The sequence below is a fragment of the Gossypium raimondii genome, chromosome 11, assembly GCF_025698545.1.
Source record: "Gossypium raimondii isolate GPD5lz chromosome 11, ASM2569854v1, whole genome shotgun sequence".
In the NCBI taxonomy this organism is placed as follows: Eukaryota; Viridiplantae; Streptophyta; class Magnoliopsida; order Malvales; family Malvaceae; genus Gossypium; species Gossypium raimondii.
Genome location: NC_068575.1, coordinates 57928410 through 57945425, shown reverse-complemented (window position 1 = coordinate 57945425; position 17016 = coordinate 57928410). Strand labels below are relative to the sequence as shown.

General features: G+C 35.8%; 3 protein-coding genes across 8 annotated transcripts; 2 read left to right on the top strand and 1 right to left on the bottom strand.

The window, feature by feature from the left end:
• The first annotated feature begins 5385 nt into the window (after positions 1-5385).
• On the top strand, positions 5386-9417 carry LOC105802421 (serine/threonine protein phosphatase 2A 57 kDa regulatory subunit B' theta isoform). 4 transcript variants are annotated; one of them, XM_012634036.2, is made up of 4 exons: positions 5386-5652; positions 5749-5883; positions 6170-7625; positions 8707-9417. In XM_012634036.2, exons 3-4 carry the CDS (start codon positions 6414-6416, stop codon positions 9064-9066), a joined length of 1572 nt encoding a protein of 523 aa, XP_012489490.1. In that variant the 5' UTR covers positions 5386-5652; positions 5749-5883; positions 6170-6413; the 3' UTR covers positions 9067-9417. The 4 variants fall into 4 exon arrangements, with proteins under 4 accessions (XP_012489490.1, XP_012489491.1, XP_052479888.1 ...); XM_012634037.2 differs by having other exon boundaries at positions 6011-7625; XM_052623928.1 differs by having other exon boundaries at positions 5749-7625.
• Positions 9418-10415: 998 nt separating this feature from the next.
• LOC105802423 (probable carboxylesterase 11) lies at positions 10416-13171 on the top strand. Of its 2 annotated transcripts, XM_012634048.2 has the most exons (3): positions 10416-11560; positions 12364-12739; positions 12824-13171. In XM_012634048.2, exons 1-3 carry the CDS (start codon positions 10767-10769, stop codon positions 12899-12901), a joined length of 1248 nt encoding a protein of 415 aa, XP_012489502.1. In that variant the 5' UTR covers positions 10416-10766; the 3' UTR covers positions 12902-13171. The 2 variants fall into 2 exon arrangements, with proteins under 2 accessions (XP_012489502.1, XP_012489501.1); XM_012634047.2 differs by having other exon boundaries at positions 12364-13171.
• A 1023-nt stretch (positions 13172-14194) lies between these two features.
• LOC105802424 (uncharacterized) lies at positions 14195-15944 on the bottom strand. Of its 2 annotated transcripts, none has more exons than XM_052623000.1 (6): positions 15639-15944; positions 15448-15530; positions 15202-15357; positions 15047-15096; positions 14857-14931; positions 14195-14764 (listed from the first exon to the last, which is right to left on the bottom strand). In XM_052623000.1, exons 2-6 carry the CDS (start codon positions 15469-15471, stop codon positions 14326-14328), a joined length of 744 nt encoding a protein of 247 aa, XP_052478960.1. In that variant the 5' UTR covers positions 15472-15530; positions 15639-15944; the 3' UTR covers positions 14195-14325. The 2 variants fall into 2 exon arrangements, with proteins under 2 accessions (XP_052478960.1, XP_052478961.1); XM_052623001.1 differs by having other exon boundaries at positions 15448-15521.
• Between the last annotated feature and the right edge of the window lie 1072 nt (positions 15945-17016).

The following is a 17016-nucleotide window of genomic DNA, read 5'->3' as shown; positions in this document are numbered from 1 at the left end:
TATTTTTTCTCCAAGTACTTTGATTTGTGTGGAAGGTTATAGTGGTGACAATCATTGCTTATGAAGGAGGTTTATTGACTAAACTTAGTATGTTTTATTAGATTTGTTTTGAGAATGTGCAAATGGATTGGGGATAGAGTGTGCTCTACATAGGCTTTAGCTTAGCTTAGAAATGATCTCTTAGGGGTGGTTGTGGTTTTAGGTTTGATATATTGGCCTTTTCTTTTCTTTTTGTTCGGTGCTTGACGATGTAGACAAACTTTCATTCATTATAGTCATACAAGTCCGACGTGTGATGAGTGATTGTGATTGTGATTCTTTACCTCATTGGATTTTAAATGCTTAATTTATTTCCAAGTAGCTAAAAAAAATTCACTACTTCCTTTATGCCTACGTGTGTACTTTGTGTTTTTTTTTTCTTTTGATGGTTTTAGAATTTAAGTTCTAAGGAGTTTAATTTTGATTAATAAAGAAAGGTATTGCATTTGGAGCTTGATTTAATTTAAAGGTGTTCAGCAGCTAGTAAAATTTTAAAATTCCTTGCTCAAGCTGAAATCAAGCCGAGCTTGATAAGCCATTTCATATTAATATTTTTAAATATTAATATTAATATTTTTGTGATAAATTTTAAATAAAATAATGTCATTATTTTTAATTAGTAATTCGGCTTAGATGGACCTGTCTTGAATTGAAGAAAATACTGTGTTTCAAGGCTTGTCAAGTCAAATGAGTAGTCTACAATTTCACGTTAAATCCAAAAAGAAAAATGTTAAATCTTTTATAAATTGCATGATTAAATTCATTGTCGCTTCACCTAAAATGTCTTTAATTACTGGGGTCATTTGGTGATAGAAAGTAATTACTTCGCTGGCTTATATATAATTATTAATGATGATAAATAAATATTAAAATTCACGATATACACTTGCTAAAAAGCGAAACAAATTAATTACAAAATATAATTAGGATCACTATTCTGATAATAAAATAGAAAATTTTCTTAAGTGATATTATAATATTATTGTGGGGTTTTTTACTAATATAGGTTTAAAAAATTTAGTACTAAAATAGGTCGTCAGAAAGATTATTTACGAAAATGGTATATTTTTTGTATTGGCGCCTATCTCAGAGGCACTAATGAATTAAAAAATATTAAATTTTTTTTTCTAATGTCGCCTATCTAATAGGTGTCAATGTATATTTTATATTAAATTTTTTTAATAAAATATAATTAATTTTTTCTCGAGTTAGTAAATGACCCGATATAATACAAAGTAGTGGCGTCTATCTTAGAGGTGCCAATGGTGGTGCCTATCTGACAGGCGCCATTAGTGGTGCCATATTGAGAAGTGTCAATGGTCTTATTTTTCCCTATATATACCCTCGAAACACAGACATAATTTTTAGTAGAGGAATGGAAATAAGAAGGAAGGGAGAAGAAAAAAAGAAAGGAAAAGAAGAAGAAGGATAAGGTATTTTAGTTTATTTCTTTTTAAATATAATGTAGAGTCTTATTAGTAATTTTATTATTTGAAAGTTATTTTGTTAGGTTATTAATTTTGTTAACTTCGAATGAAAAATTTTGCATTAAAATTTTATGTAATTTTTACATTTCGAAAATGCTTTAAGAAATTTAAATTTTTTTTAACAGATCTAGTATTGAAGATGGAGAATCAATTTTTTGTATGCGTTTATTTCGATGGGGAAATTTTGACAACCGTGGGATGTATATTTGAATGTCGAAAACAAGTAGCAATGAGATTTAATAGAAATATCTCGTTTGATGATATGAAGGAAAAACTTAGTGAACAAATTTATAGACGTTGTGGGAGAAGGATATCAAAATTTTTCTACAAGTTTCCAGTTTCGGCAGATCCAATAAAATTTACCGAAATGGAACTTGTAAACGATGAAGACGTGGAGACAATGGTCGCTCTTTATTGTGGGACTCAGAGCAACCAAAATGCACCGATTCAGTTATTTGCTGAGTTAACCGATGTGGAGGCAACTGAAGATCCCACTCCATTAGGTGAAGAAGATAGAGTTCAAGCGCCGTGTATGGTGGTTCCGGTATCATATGTTGATAGTCAATCAACTATACACGGGATTGATATTGATTTTAATGCTGCAGCCGAGACTGATGTGGTTGGTGATGATGTATACTATAGTAGTGATCCTGTTGATTACGAAGTTGATAGTGAGAGTGATCCTGACGTGGACGAGGTCCCTGATGATATTGACGACGAAGGCGTGAATGAGGATAGAAACGTTAACGCGTCTTCAGTCGGAAACCAGATTCGTCGTATTGTGATACACAATAATCCTGAGGCACACATGTCTCGGATAGACCCCGATACGGCACGGGCAACCAAGTTTTCGGAGTACCCTGAAATACTAACTGCTAACCGAATGGCCGTATATTTTGATCTAGATGAGTTGTTCGTGGGCCAGAGATTTGAAAGTAAGGAAGAATGCATATTTGCCATTAAGTGGTATAGCATGAATATATCAGTAGATTACAAAGTCATCGTGTCTAAACCAACATTATATATTGGAGAGTGTTGGAGGTCGGCAGAAGGCTGCAATTGGCGGATACAAGCTGCATTTATCCAGAAGTTGCAGATGTGGGAGATACAAAAATTGGTTGGGCCTCACACATGCATTTCAACACGTATGACAGAAGATCATCGAAAACTTGACTCCAAAACTATCTGTGCGTGCATCATGTCAATGGTGAAAGACATGCCGACCATTAAAGTTTCAGTACTGATTGTCGAAATACAAGTACGATTCCAGTATCGAGTATCATACCAGAAGGCATGGATAGCTAAACAGATGGCAATGGAGCAATTGTACAGAGATTTCGATACATCGTACAATGAGTTACAGGGATGGATAGCCGCTATGAGGGAACACGTGCCGGGGACTGTAATTGAGTTGTAGACACAATCTTATTATGGGCCGGATGACCAACTACAATCGAGAAAAAAAATTTTCCATCGGATGTTCTGGACGTTTTATCAATGTGTGCGCACATTTCCCCACTGCAAATCGTTTGTGCAAGTAGATGGAACCTGGCTATATAAAAAATACAGACAAATCCTACTTCTTGCGGTTGCTCAAGACGGCAACAGGAACGTGCTCCCGATAGCATTTGCCATCGTCAATAAGGAGAACATAGAATCACGAGAGTTCTTCCTTACCAACTTGCGAATGTATGTTATTAGCAACGATAATATTTGCATCATCTCCAATAGAGGGAAATGATTAATTGCAGCCATTAGGCGTTCCAGTACACCATGAAGATCTGTTTACTGCATCCGGCACATTGCGACTAACTTCTAGCGAGATTATAAGAATGTAGACTGGAAGAGACAAGTTGTGAGAATAGGTAAAGAATTACCTTATCTTTTCAATATAAGGTAAAATATTTTAGAGCAATACTGTAACTTAAATTTTCTTAATACATATGCAGCGCGTGAGCTAGAGCCACACATTTTTCGCCAAAGAATGGCCCAACTTGAGAGTGACATGGAAGGTCAAACCAACACATCTTTCCAGCAGTGGTTGGGTACCATGGAGCAGTGGCAATGGGCTCAAAGTTTTGACGAGGGCTTTTGTTATGGTCAAATGACCACAAACTTGGTGGAGGGGATCAACACTGTGTTATTAAAAACACGGCATCTTCCAATTTCATCTGTCTTCTCGGCTACGTTCTACAGGTTGGCTACCTTGATGCCAAGAATGGGTCAGCAACAAGTGAACCAGATGGAGGCGGGACACGTCTTTGTCAAAGATGTTAGGGATGCAATGGTTGCAAACCGTCGGATGGCAAGGTCGATGACAGTAGAAGTATATTCACGACATAATGAAACGTTTCGAGTTACAGAAACCATCGGTCGTCGACCCGGTATATCACCTAGGTCCTACGGAGTTGATCTCCGAAACAGACGGTGCGACTGCAAGAGGTTTCAAACACTTCATTATCCATGTACACATGTCATGGCAGCTTGTGCTAAAGTTGGGCTCAATGTAGAACAATTTATCGATGAAGTGTACACCATCGAACTCACGTTGCGTGTATGGGAAAACAAGTTCCCCGTGCTTCCTGACCTATCTACTTGGGAGGTACCTTTGTCGACCTTCGAGTTTGTCCTAGACAAAAGGTTGCGTAGGAACTCGAAAGGTCGTCCGCAATCATCCAGAATCCATAACGAAATGGACATTAGGGAGAAATCTGAGGGGAAGCTGTATGGCGTATGCAGATTAACCGGTCATAATCGGAGTAAATGCCCGCTCCGAAACTACCATGTTGGACAATCGTCTCAATCGGGTAGAAATTGATATGTAGTTCATTACATAAATTGATGGTTTGAATCACAAATTTGTCTACAATTTGTTGCAGTTATGGAGCAATTTGAAATTGCAAAATAAAAAAAAAACCATAAAATTTTATTTACATAAAAGGCAAAAAGTCATTATATAAATACACAGTTGACTATTTAAATTGCAAACGCAAAAAAAATTATATCAATCTGATAAATAAAATGTCAACAAAATTCATTATAAAAATACGAGGTTGTTTATATTACAAAACCCCCTAAAATTGATGATTTGATGATGTGGTTCTAGGGGTATATTTTCGTTCCTCTACTAAAAATTATGTCTATGTTTAGGGAGTATATACAGGGAAAAATAAGACCATTGGCGCCTCTCAACATGGCACCATTAATGGCGCCTGTCAGATAGGCACCACCATTGGCGCTTCTGAGATAGGCGCCACTACTTTTTATTATACCGGGTCATTTACTGACCCGGGAAAAAAATTAATTATATTTTATTAAAAAAATTTAATATAAAATATACATTGGTGCCTATTAGATAGACGCCATTAGAAAAAAATTAATATTTTTTAATTTATTGGCGCCTCTGAGATAGACGCCAATACAAAAAATGTACTATTTTCGTAAACTTTTTTTAACCTATATTAATAAAAAAACCCTATTATTGTGAATTCTTTTTTTAAAATTTTTATACTAAAAGACGTGCCAATGCATTATATGTTTCTCAAAAAAAAAACAAATAAATATAGTTTTTATACACGCGCCAGAACACGCACGTGGGGTCGTTTGCCTGACCACAACGGAAAACCGTGCTAAACCTAAGATGTCGATATGGTAATCTATGAAGCTTTGGGGGCTGACAAGACAGTAGGCTGTGAAAATGGATCTGTCCTATGTCTTCAAAAATACCACTCGCTTTTAAGTAGTGCGTGAGAACCACCACCTCAATATAACTCTTTTCATTTCTCATTCTTAACCTTCGGTTCTTTTTCCCCTAAAGCTGATAAAGGCGGGTTTTCTTCAAAAGTTTGAAGGGTGATTTAGTCAATTGAATTCCATCTTCATCCGTAGGATATCAAAAGCGAAATTTTTCTGAGGAAGTCCGAAGATTAGAAAAAAAGAAGAAAAAGATCAAATCTAAAAAAATGAAATGGGATTAATTAGAACATTTATTTTCCTTAGAAAAACAGAATATCAACCACAACAACAAACGAAGGTCGATCGATGAGTTTTTCCCCCCTCAATCCATTACTTTTCTTTAAGTTCTAAAATGTCTCCATTTCTCTTTCTGAGAAAGAAAAGAGTGTTTGTAAGTGTAGGATTTTACCTTCATTTTCTTTTTTTTATTCTTCATTTGGGACCAAAGCTCTCTTTTCTTTCTTATGTTGTTTTGTTAATTTTGTAGGTTGCTTTTGGTGGACAATGCTGATTGGGTTTTTAAGATCAAACCCAGATCTTTATCTTTTGATCTAGCTGAATGCTTTTTTTTCTTCTTCTAATCTTTGAAAGCTAACGAAAATTAGTTTCAAGGAGACAACAGGTGAATATTCTTTGTTCCTTTCCTTCTAAAGTAATTCAGCTAGAGAAATTAAAGCTTTTGGAGTTGAATTTATGGTTTGAATGGGGATAATGATTGGGTTTTCTTTTTCTATCTTTTACTGGTTTAGGTGTATGGGTTTTAGGGGATATAAGTCTAAAACAATGCATGCTTTGCCACTGAAGTGGAGAAAAGAAGATGAACTTTGTTTAGATTTTCTATGTTAATTGGGGCCTTTTGTCATAGTTGATTGATGTACTCTAGCTTGGGCTGGTTTTCTGTGCTTTAGATTTTTTTTTTCAACAAATGAATTGGGTTGATGTTGCTGTTCAAAGAAACAAGGAATATCTCTGCTGGTGAAAATGGAGTTGCAATTTTATTGGTGAATGGATTCATCAATGGCTTTCAGTTCATGACTTGATGGTTTTCGGTATCCATGCTTTCCTTTCTGGGTATTTGATGGTGCATTTGCTTTAAAGGGTTTTCTTTTCACATCTGGTCGATTTGCGTGTGAGAAGAGATTCCTGTTTAAGATGATCAAACAAATACTTAATAGGCTCCCTCGGAAACCATCTAAGTCGAGTGATAATCGTGAGGGAGGAACCTCTACCTCATCATCAAATGCTTACACCAGTTCAAGAAACAGCGATTTAGCGAGTAATCATTATGCAAACTCAAGCGGTGCATCGTTTTCTGGCTTTCATTCTACAAATTCTGGGCTGAATCAAGGGAATAAGATTTCTCAAGTGGTGAATGCAAAGCTGAATGGGAACACTGTTGCTACTTCTTTTGAGCCATTGCCTAATTTTAGAGATGTTCCAAATTCCGAGAAGCAGAACTTGTTTATCAGAAAATTGAACATATGTTGCATTGTGTTTGACTTCACTGACCCGACAAAAAACGTCAAAGAGAAGGATATCAAGCGGCAGACTTTGCTAGAGATCATGGATTATGTTTCATCTGCTAATGGGAAATTTTCGGAGATCGTTATGCAAGAAATTGTCAAGATGGTGTCTATAAATTTGTTTAGAGCACTTACTTCTGCACCACGTGAGAACAAGGTTCTATTAGCGTTTGATTTGGAAGAGGAGGAGCCCTCAATGGATTCTGCATGGCCTCATCTACAAGTTGTTTATGAATTTCTTTTAAGGTTTGTGGCATCACCTGAGACGGATGCAAAATTGGCCAAGCGATATATCGATCATTCTTTTGTTCTAAGGTTGTTAGATCTTTTCGATTCAGAGGACCCCAGAGAAAGGGAGTACCTGAAAACTGTTCTGCATCGCATCTATGGGAAATTTATGGTCCATCGTCCGTTCATCAGGAAAGCGATCAACAACATCTTTTACCGATTCATTTTTGAAACCGAAAAACACAATGGAATCGCAGAGCTATTAGAAATACTTGGAAGTATAATCAATGGGTTCGCTTTGCCACTGAAAGAAGAACATAAGCTCTTTCTTGTTCGTGCATTGATACCACTTCACAAACCAAAGTGCATACCCATGTACCATCAGCAGTTATCTTACTGCATTACTCAGTTTGTGGAGAAAGACTGCAAGCTTGCTGATTCTGTTATTCGAGGCTTGCTAAAGTATTGGCCCATTACAAATAGCTCAAAAGAAGTCATGTTCTTGGGTGAACTGGAGGAAGTTTTAGAAGCCACACAACTTGCTGAGTTTCAACGCTGCATGGTACCCTTATTCCACCAGATAGGCCGTTGCTTGAGTAGCTCGCATTTTCAGGTAGGAATTTCGTCAGTCTACTACTTACAACTTTTTTCTTTTTTTTTTTGTGAAAGTCCCTTGACAAAGCATAACTATGTAAGCATATCAAAAGTTAAAAAGGAGAGGCAGTCTTATTTGTTTACATGAAGTGACTTCATTAAAAGTAATGGCAGCTTGTTGACATGGTTTTCTTTATTTCTTGTTATGTTCCTTTGATTATCCCTTCACCTGTTAGCACGATAAAATCTTCTTTTTTCTCATCTTTTGCTGGTGTACTTTACAATTGTAATTTACTGATTGTCTGAAAGAGTCCTTGAAGAAACTGATGCATTACGATAAGCTGTAATCTTTGACTGCTTATAACCGTGCAAGATGAAGTCTTCGTACCGTTGAAATAATGGTTTGTGTTTGAAAGTAATTAGCTCTCTTGTCAAACTTACCAAATAGTTGTTTATGATTAATAGGTGTTCTCTAGTAGAATAGTTCTGCATCACTTTACCTGCATGTAACTGTGGTTACAAGATTTGTATGTGTTTAGTAAGTTTAATTATAGCGTGTTAGCATCCACGTAAAAATCTGTAAATCTTTTTGCTGATATCCTTTATAATTTAGTTGGTTTGCTATGTGCCGACAAGAGGATGGATTTGAACTTAGGTTGGATTTATAGCAATCAAGGGAATATCTTCTTGTCTGGTTTTCTATATGAACGAAATGCTGTTGTCTGAAAATGTCAAGATGTTCTTCCTAAGTACTTAAAACTTTTCAATCATGGTTGTAGATATCTATGTTGCTTAGATTCGTGTGTGATTGTCGGATATGGGTATGTGTTTGACATGGGCATGTTCAATTTTTTCTCTAAGATTTCTATGCATTTGGAGGGTCATTGGAGGATCATATCCCCATGCGTACAACCAAGTATGTGTTGAACATGGACGTTAGATTGGGAACTAGTGTCGAGTCGGTTATGCTACTAACGAATATACACGCTTAAATTTATGTATAGAACTAGCATTTTTTAAGTTGTAAAGATGATGTGCTTATTTCTTGTAGTCTTTCTATTTCCTTACTAGCTTAAAAAACTTGAATACTTTCTTTGCAGGTGGCAGAGAGGGCTTTGTTCTTATGGAACAATGATCATATTGAAACCCTAATAAAACAGAATCGAAATGTTATACTTCCCATTATCTTCCCCTCCTTGGAAAAGAATGCTAGAAGCCACTGGAATCCAGCAGTGCAGAGCTTGACTCTAAACGTCCGCAAGATTTTCTCCGATACCGACCCTGAGCTCTTTGAGGAGTGCTTGCATAAGTTTGAGGAAGACCAAGCTCAAGAGAACGAGGTCAAATCGAAACGCGAAGCCACATGGAAACGATTAGAAGAGATTGCTGCAATGAAAGCTGCAAGTAATGAACCCGTGCTCGTCTCCCCGAAAGCAACTACTCGCAACCCGTCTTGCTAGGACAAGAGATTGCCGTTTTAGCTACCTGACATTTTCATGTCAAGAACGGTTCGGGGAAACGTAGGTCGGTGGACATGATGGTTTCAAGAACAGAAATGAAGATGAAGCCGAGTTTTCCATCATATCAAGTGTTCACTCACACCTTCTGAAAATCTGGTTTGCTGGATTTTTTGATGTGTCACTTGGATTCATCAACATGTGGGGGGTAAAATCTAAAACCCCTTCTGCTCATATATGCATAAAATGTGTATATATAATGGATTTGGAGACGGGAAACAAATGAATTTGGCTTGTAAAGTAGACTTCTTTTCCATTCATAATCTTTTTTAAGGATGGGTTCCACATGTTTTATATCATTTTACTTATTTATGTTTGTTTCCTCCTAGTTTTTTCTCTCTTCAAAAGCACTTTGATGATGGCTGCATATGTAAATATTTGAAGGGCTATTCAAATAATAGAAGGCTTTTTTTAAAAAAATAAAAAAATCATAATTTATACCAATACCGACTGCGTTTGATATATTTAATATAGTGATGATACCAATTTATTTAAAAGAATACTTAAAAATCAAAACATGAAATGAAAATAACAAATTGTAAGGTTATAATAGCAATTTAATTTTTTTAAAATGAAATTATATCAAATTGTTAATCCACTCTTATTTTTATTGGTCAGAAAAACTACAATTAAGATTAGTTTTCTTCTTATTTCCTATATATTTTCTACTAATCATTTTTTATTTATGTATTGTATATAATATAAATTATAGCCTATAATGTTGTACCCTTGATGATGCTGGTTTATGTGTTAATTTAAATTTTGAAGCACCATTTCTCTTCTTTAATGGGTTAAAATTTTAAAATAATGCTAATAGTCATACTTTATTATCCAATGAAAAGTTTATTTATTTATTTATTTTCATTGTTTTTGAACTTGTCTTCAAATTGGATAGAAAAAACTTTTAAATGTAAACAAAAAAAAGTTATTGCATTTATTTGTGTTATTAATATATTCATTAATATTTTCAAAACTTTAAAGATCAATCATAAAATAAAAATGGGCATGTCTTTACTTCTCTCTTAGTCATGTTTTCTATTAACATTTTCCAAGAAAATCTTATCAAGTTTCATACATTTTAGTGTTTTACAATCAAATTACAAAATCCACCTTTCTAGTTGTTGTACTTTCAACTTCTAAGGTCAATTTTGTCATAAGAGTACAACTTATGAATTTAAATTTTCTCATGGTTTCACTAGAATAATCATACGGTATAGCAACCTAGCACTAAAAATAAAGTTAAATTTTAAAAAATTAAAGCAGCTTAAAAAAGTTGCTGCTTACTTGCATGTGATTTGCCATTGAAAAAAAAAATTTAAATTTCAAGCAACAATTAGGCATTTGAAACCCAATGCTTGAGCAATTCCCAAGTTTAGAAGCCCTAATAACCTAATTCACATGTGAATTTTCAATCAATAACTAATCATTTCAAGTTTCAAACTTTCCCTCTCCTAAACCAAGAATTTACCTCAGCCTTAAACCCAGTCTCCACAACTCAGAAGCTAAAGGAGAAAAGAAAGAACGAAAATTTCAAGTATTTGAGTCTTATTTTCCGGTTTCTGCAAATTCATCAAGAAGAAACCCGGAAAAAAAATTCAAGACCCGGATTTTTTTTCCCATCAAAGAGTGGATCTTTAAGGGAAATGCCAAGCATAGCTGTAAAATTATACAGTGTATTCTTCAAGTTCCTCTTGAAGCACCGTTTGCAGAATCGTATCCAAACCCATGTCGACGAATCATCAAACCAGTACGGTGTCACGACCCGACCCGAAGAATCCGTTTCCGCCGCTAACCCTTCTTTCACTGACGGTATCGCCACTAAAGACATCCACATCGACCCTTCCACGGCCCTTTCGGTTCGGATCTTCCTCCCTGAATCGTCCCTTTCCCCACCCGAGCCCAAATCCAAGCCCGGATCATCTCAACAGGATGAGTCCGACTCCCTTAATCACCGTAGGAATAGTTATCCTAATATCGGAGCCCGGACTAATGATTCTAGAAGGAGCAGTCTTGAAGGGTCGAAGTTAAGATCCGACAATAATGTCTACCGAGGTTATTCACCATTACCTCAAAATTGTCGAAGATTGCCGATAATGTTACAGTTCCACGGCGGCGGTTGGGTGAGTGGGAGTAATGACTCGGTAGCTAACGATATATTTTGTCGGAGGATAGCGAAACTGTGCGATGTTATAATCGTGGCGGTCGGTTACAGGTTGGCGCCGGAGAATAAGTATCCGGCGGCTTTTGAGGATGGATTGAAGGTGTTGTATTGGTTAGCAAAGCAAGCGAATTTAGCTGAGTGTAGTAAGTCTATGGGGAGTGGGGCGCTTGGGGTTGGAGCAGAGTTTACCAAGACTCAAGTTCAGAGACATCTTGTGGATGCTTTTGGGGCTTCTATGGTTGAGCCATGGTTGGCTGCTCATGGAGATCCATCAAGGTTGGTTTTTTTTCATAAAAAGTTTTCATTTTGATTCTAATTGTTTTCATTAATGAGTTCATTTGGTTGAAAAAGTAGTGGTCAGTTAACCTCCAAGCATCCTTTAAAAACTTAGAAAAATCTGACGATATCTGTCTCGGGCACGAATGTGATGCTGTTGTGATCTTTGTTTTTAGTTGATGTATGCTGTGAATCTGTGATCTTTTATTGTCATTGTTGTTTTTTTGTTAGATTTGTTGTGTTTATTCATCAATTTGGTTAAAAGGATAGGGATTAGATAGTGAAATCTGATCAGGGAAATTTGAGCTTAAATTCGTTCAATGCCGATATATGAAATGTAGGTAAATTTTCAATCTTTAATTGGTTTTATATTTGTTGCGATGATTCGGGTGTAGATTCAACATGCATTCATCGCTTTCTTTTATTCGGTTGAGATGGTTGGGACTAGGAAGTAGTACATCTTGATTAGGGAAATGTGATTTGTTGTAAGCCTGAATTTGTAAGATTTGGTTAGATAGATACAGGTAAAATGCATACTTGTAAATGAGGTTTCGGTTGTAAACCTTTTCGAAAGTAATTTAGCTGGATAACATAACTTGTGATTGTGCTCTCAAGTATCATTTAAATTTGGCAATAAGTCTTTGATATCTGAAGTGTGTCTCGAGCCTGATTGCTCTTTCCGGTTGGTTGTAGAGGCTTTTGAAGTTGTTGTTCCGTGTTCTATAACCGTGCAATATTCTCCTCTTCTATCTTTTATAAAAAGTTATTTTTCCTGATCTTTAATTGTGATATTGTTGAAACAGATGTGTTCTGCTTGGAGTGAGTTGTGGAGCTAACATTGCGGATTATGTGGCACGCAAAGCCGTCGAGGCTGGAAGGCTTCTGGATCCTGTCAAGGTTGTAGCACAGGTCTTAATGTACCCATTCTTCATAGGAAATGTTCCGACACGGTCCGAAATAAATTTGGCAAACTCCTACTTCTATGACAAGCCAATGTGCTTACTTGCATGGAAACTCTTTCTCCCCGAGGAAGAGTTCAGACTCGACCACCCCGCTGCCAATCCACTCGTCCCAGACAGGGGCCCCCCTTTGAAGTTCATGCCCCCGACACTAACGGTTGTAGCGGAACATGACTGGATGAGAGACCGGGCTATTGCTTACTCAGAGGCTCTTCGCAAGGTAAATGTCGATGCACCTGTTCTCGAGTATAAAGATGCAGTTCATGAATTTGCAACCCTTGACATGCTTCTAAATACACCTCAGGCTCAGGCCTGTGCCGAGGACATTGCCATCTGGGTTAAGAAGTACATCTCATTGCGAGGTCATGAGTTCTCGTATTAGGTAGGAAGTTCTAAACGTAGAAAAAAAAAGACTCGGGGCCAAGCATCATTTCCGTTTTTGGTCAAAAAAAGAAAATGATGCGAGGATGCCATACAAAGGATGGAGATAATATAGTGCATTCTTTGTTTTTCACTAATTCATCATCTAGTAATGTTTATCCCATATCCTGTTTTGTTCTTTTTGTATGATAATAGATTAGTGAGCTGTGAATTAGAATGTACACTATTTTTCATCATAAAATTTTATTCAATGAACCACTCTGTTAAAATAGCAATGGCAACCACCTATGTTACCTGGATTTCGATTTGGGTTGAGTGTCGGACATGAGAAACACTTGTAAATATGGGGAAATTTGAAAGAGATGATCAAAAACATTTTTGAAACACGTATTAGTGATTGGTGTTTGGGAGACAATGGATGATTCTTTAAGAATAAGGACATCAAACTAATCCTACAACATTGTAACTTTACCGATGCTGAAAATAAGTTTAAAAACTCCTCGCTGGCAGTACCTTGTATACATTCCAATGCTGAGTTGTTTTTGTTTTGCCCAATGTCTTTTCCATTGTTGACAAGAAAATAATTTTATTTCAGTCCCTTTGTTGGTTTTCCGCGAAATAAACTCCCAATTTTCATTTAAATACCATTTGCAAGCCAGTAGAAACCCCGGGCATCATTGCATCATTTCATATTCAAAAGCTTTGCCTGCCTTGGAGAGGCTAAAGATGCATCCACGGACAGTGACGCATCCCATGTCATGATCCTACGGAAGAGCCATGTATCTCGAGGCGGTTTTGTTGACAAAATCTTGAAGCCCCCAGTGAGCTAAAACGGACAATACTATAAACATTGGTGTGAATCGTGATATTCTGGTTGATACGCCCCTATAACGGAAGCATCTTTGAGGGAGAGTTAAAAACGTAGAGGACAAACTACAAGGATTCAAACCTCCTCCACAATCTGATGGAACAATCACCCCCTAAATCACCTACGTGTTTGCCATGTATGTTACCAAAAGCTGGTTGAAGCTACCAAGTTATTTTCATTAGAGGAAAGATTTGGCAATGGCAGACTTCTTATCCTATTCAAAGCATGTTGAAATAGCTGTATGAATATAAACTTGAACTAAATGACAGTTTAAAGTTGGAGACTTGGGACACTTTATTTTCTACTCAAGCTTTGATGGGGACATCTTAATAACATTATCCATCTACTTCAGCTACTGTTTGATACTGTGTTTCTACCATTTGAAAGCAACTGAGTTTCTCAAATTTTGATAATACTAGAAGATGCTGCTATCAACAACTAGCAAAATGCTAAACTCAACCAATCCAATAAGTTTTTCATATACGATGGATGAAATCTTAGAAGATGAAAGAAAGAACTAACTACAAAGTTTGATCATTGTGAGTTACGGGCCAGTCTCACCTATGAATGTTAATGGCTCGAGAAGCCATTGCTCTCAAATTTGCTCTAGCTAAAGAAAGAGGGGTTGGGATTCTTGTTTGCTGACGAATCCGCCGAAAAGACTCCATGGATTGTTCTCTTTGCAACCTTAAAGCTAATGCAACATCCTCACTTTGGCTTGGTGTCCCTCTTCTTGTCCTCGTGCTTACTAACCGCGAAAGATCCTCACTCTGCTGCCTAAAAGCCAAAGCTGCATCTCTGGTAGAGATGACCATTGGAGGTCTAACACTTCGTGCCCTTCTGTTACTTCGCCTTCCACTCTCCGGACTTCCACGCTCAACTTCCTGACTATTTAAGGCTCCGGCAGCAGACTTCCTTGCTTCAGAAACCTCGTTGGGAAACAAAAGCTGTATTGTATTCCAAAGAACTGTGTTCACAGTGCAAGATCTTCCATTGCTGCATATGCAAAGAGGAATTATATAAGCGCCAAAGTTCATTAAAATGATGTTGATTTATAGCTGGAAATCGGGGCCTTGGACGGATTTTACCTTATTATCTGCCTGCATTTTGGGCATCTTTTCCCACATTTATCTGCAGCGGATCTCAAACATTTCTTACAGAAACTATAATTAAAGAGAAAAGGGTTTCACTAAAGAGACAAAAGTCAATCAAAAAACCATTCCAGATATCGAATTTTGGTTATCTGGATTAGATTATGAAATTGGGTCTTATTTTTACCTGTGTCCACAAGGAGTGGTACTTGGTTCATAGCAGATATCCAAACAAATCTACCAAGAAAATATCAATAAGATAAAGAAAAATCAATCCATCATCTTTAATCAATCAAAGCTGAACAAGTCGAACAATATAGAAAAGTATCTAAAGATTCTTACAGCACAAGAAAGCTCTTCTCTAAGTTTATCCATACACTGAAGAGCTGGACTTGGACTGGAGCAAGAAACATCAGGGGTCTGTTCTAATGGTTCATTTACTTCTGTGTTCCTCTCAGCTTTCACATCAATTCTTTGTTCCACTGACTCCTCCTTACACTTTAAACAACATACATAATTCAATAAAAACCCAGTTTTCTTTTACGTTCTCAACAAAGATTCTAAGAAGCAAAAGATCAAATTAAACACCTTGTTGTGAATTTTCTTCTTCATCAAGCTTTAATGGAGCAACAGGAATTGAAATGGGACTCCTTCTCTGAACCCTACGTTTCCTTGGTGGGGAGGGGGGAGGAGGAATTGATATCACTAATAAATAAAATAAAAAAGCAAACAAAGGGACTGATTTATAATATTTTGGGATTATCTATTTATCAAATCACCTTCTTGAATTGGTGGATGGTGGGGTTTTAAATACAAAATCAGAGCGTTTCTTGTGTTTAGGTTGTCGACCTGGAGTGTCTTCGACGACGAGAGAAGCGACGATTAGGGCTTCCTCGTCCCACCCAGCCATGGCAGCCGCGGATTTGAATCTGGGACTAAACAATAAAGCATCAACATTTTGGATATTTTCATTAGGGTTTTCTTGCTTCGAATCTTGAGATCTTTGTTTTGGTTCTTCTATCGCCATTTTCTTGGATTTTTTTCTGGGTTTAATCAGAAAGAAACTGAAACGGTTTCCTTCCATGGAAGCTTTATAAGGGGGGAGATTATGGTCAAAAAATTTTGAATTTCGTTTTGAGCTGTTGGCTTTTGTAACGGCTATAATTTCGAGCATTAATTAACGGATTTTGTCAAAGGGTCTTGGGCCAATAGTGGCCCATAAAAGAAAAGTCCACTGGGCACAAAGTTATTTGACATAAATACCAAAATTATACATAAATTTTGATTTAATATACAACTCAATACATAGACTTTGAGTTGGTGTAATTTTGTACATAAAACTTTGATTTTTGTGTAGATATATACATGAAATTTTAATTTTGATTCAATTTCATGCATTTAAAGAAATAAAGACATCAATTTATTTTTATATTCGATAAGTATAATTATTTTGATATATAATATGTAATGATGATATATCGATAGCGATGTTAATTATGCGTGAAAATTGAACCAAACAACATTTCATATATAAAAGACATAAAATTAAAGTTCATGATATAACATTGCATGTTGGACCAAAATTTATATATAGTTTTGAAGTTTATCCCTTAATACATATAGATACTTTTAATTGTACAATAAAACAAGAAAAGTTAATTATATTTGATATATTAATTATGGAGATTTTCTTTAAACAAAGAATAAACAAATTAAATCATAATTAATCTATACAATGCCTTTCTTTAGCATCACCGAACTTTGTTTGAATAATCGGGGTGAAACCATAAATCTTTTTTAAAGGGGTTGAAATTAAATTGTAATTTTATAATAGAAAAAAATACAATTTCACCATTTTAATAGTCTATATCATTATAATTTATAAAGGATTAAATTAAATTTTATATTTTAACAGGGCCAAAATACAATTTTACATTTACTAATTTTAAATTTTAAAAATTTTAAATGAGCCATATGAAAAAAATTCATTTTAGAGAGACTAGGACCCTTGGCAGCCCTAAATTCACCACTGTAAATAATAATATAATTAAAACCTGTAAATTTAAATTCTTTTTCTCCAATTAAATGAAATATACAACAATTTTTAACATTGTTTGTAAAATTAAAAATTCAACCATAAATAATGATCCAATAACA

What these genes read in the sequence shown, in the direction of transcription:
- LOC105802421 (XM_012634036.2), top strand. Translation starts at nt 6,414, where the DNA reads ATGATCAAACAAATACTTAATAGGCTCCCTCGGAAACCATCTAAGTCG. An exon ending in TGAGTAGCTCGCATTTTCAG is followed by an intron (nt 7,626 to 8,706) that starts GTAGGAATTTCG and finishes CTTTCTTTGCAG; the next exon opens with GTGGCAGAGAGGGCTTTGTT.
- LOC105802423 (XM_012634047.2), top strand. Translation starts at nt 10,767, where the DNA reads ATGCCAAGCATAGCTGTAAAATTATACAGTGTATTCTTCAAGTTCCTC. An exon ending in GCTCATGGAGATCCATCAAG is followed by an intron (nt 11,561 to 12,363) that starts GTTGGTTTTTTT and finishes TTGTTGAAACAG; the next exon opens with ATGTGTTCTGCTTGGAGTGA.
- LOC105802424 (XM_052623000.1), bottom strand. Translation starts at nt 15,471, where the DNA reads ATGAAGAAGAAAATTCACAACAAG. An exon ending in GAGAAGAGCTTTCTTGTGCT is followed by an intron (nt 15,097 to 15,201) that starts GTAAGAATCTTT and finishes TTTTCTTGGTAG; the next exon opens with ATTTGTTTGGATATCTGCTA. An exon ending in AAATGCAGGCAGATAATAAG is followed by an intron (nt 14,765 to 14,856) that starts GTAAAATCCGTC and finishes TTGCATATGCAG; the next exon opens with CAATGGAAGATCTTGCACTG.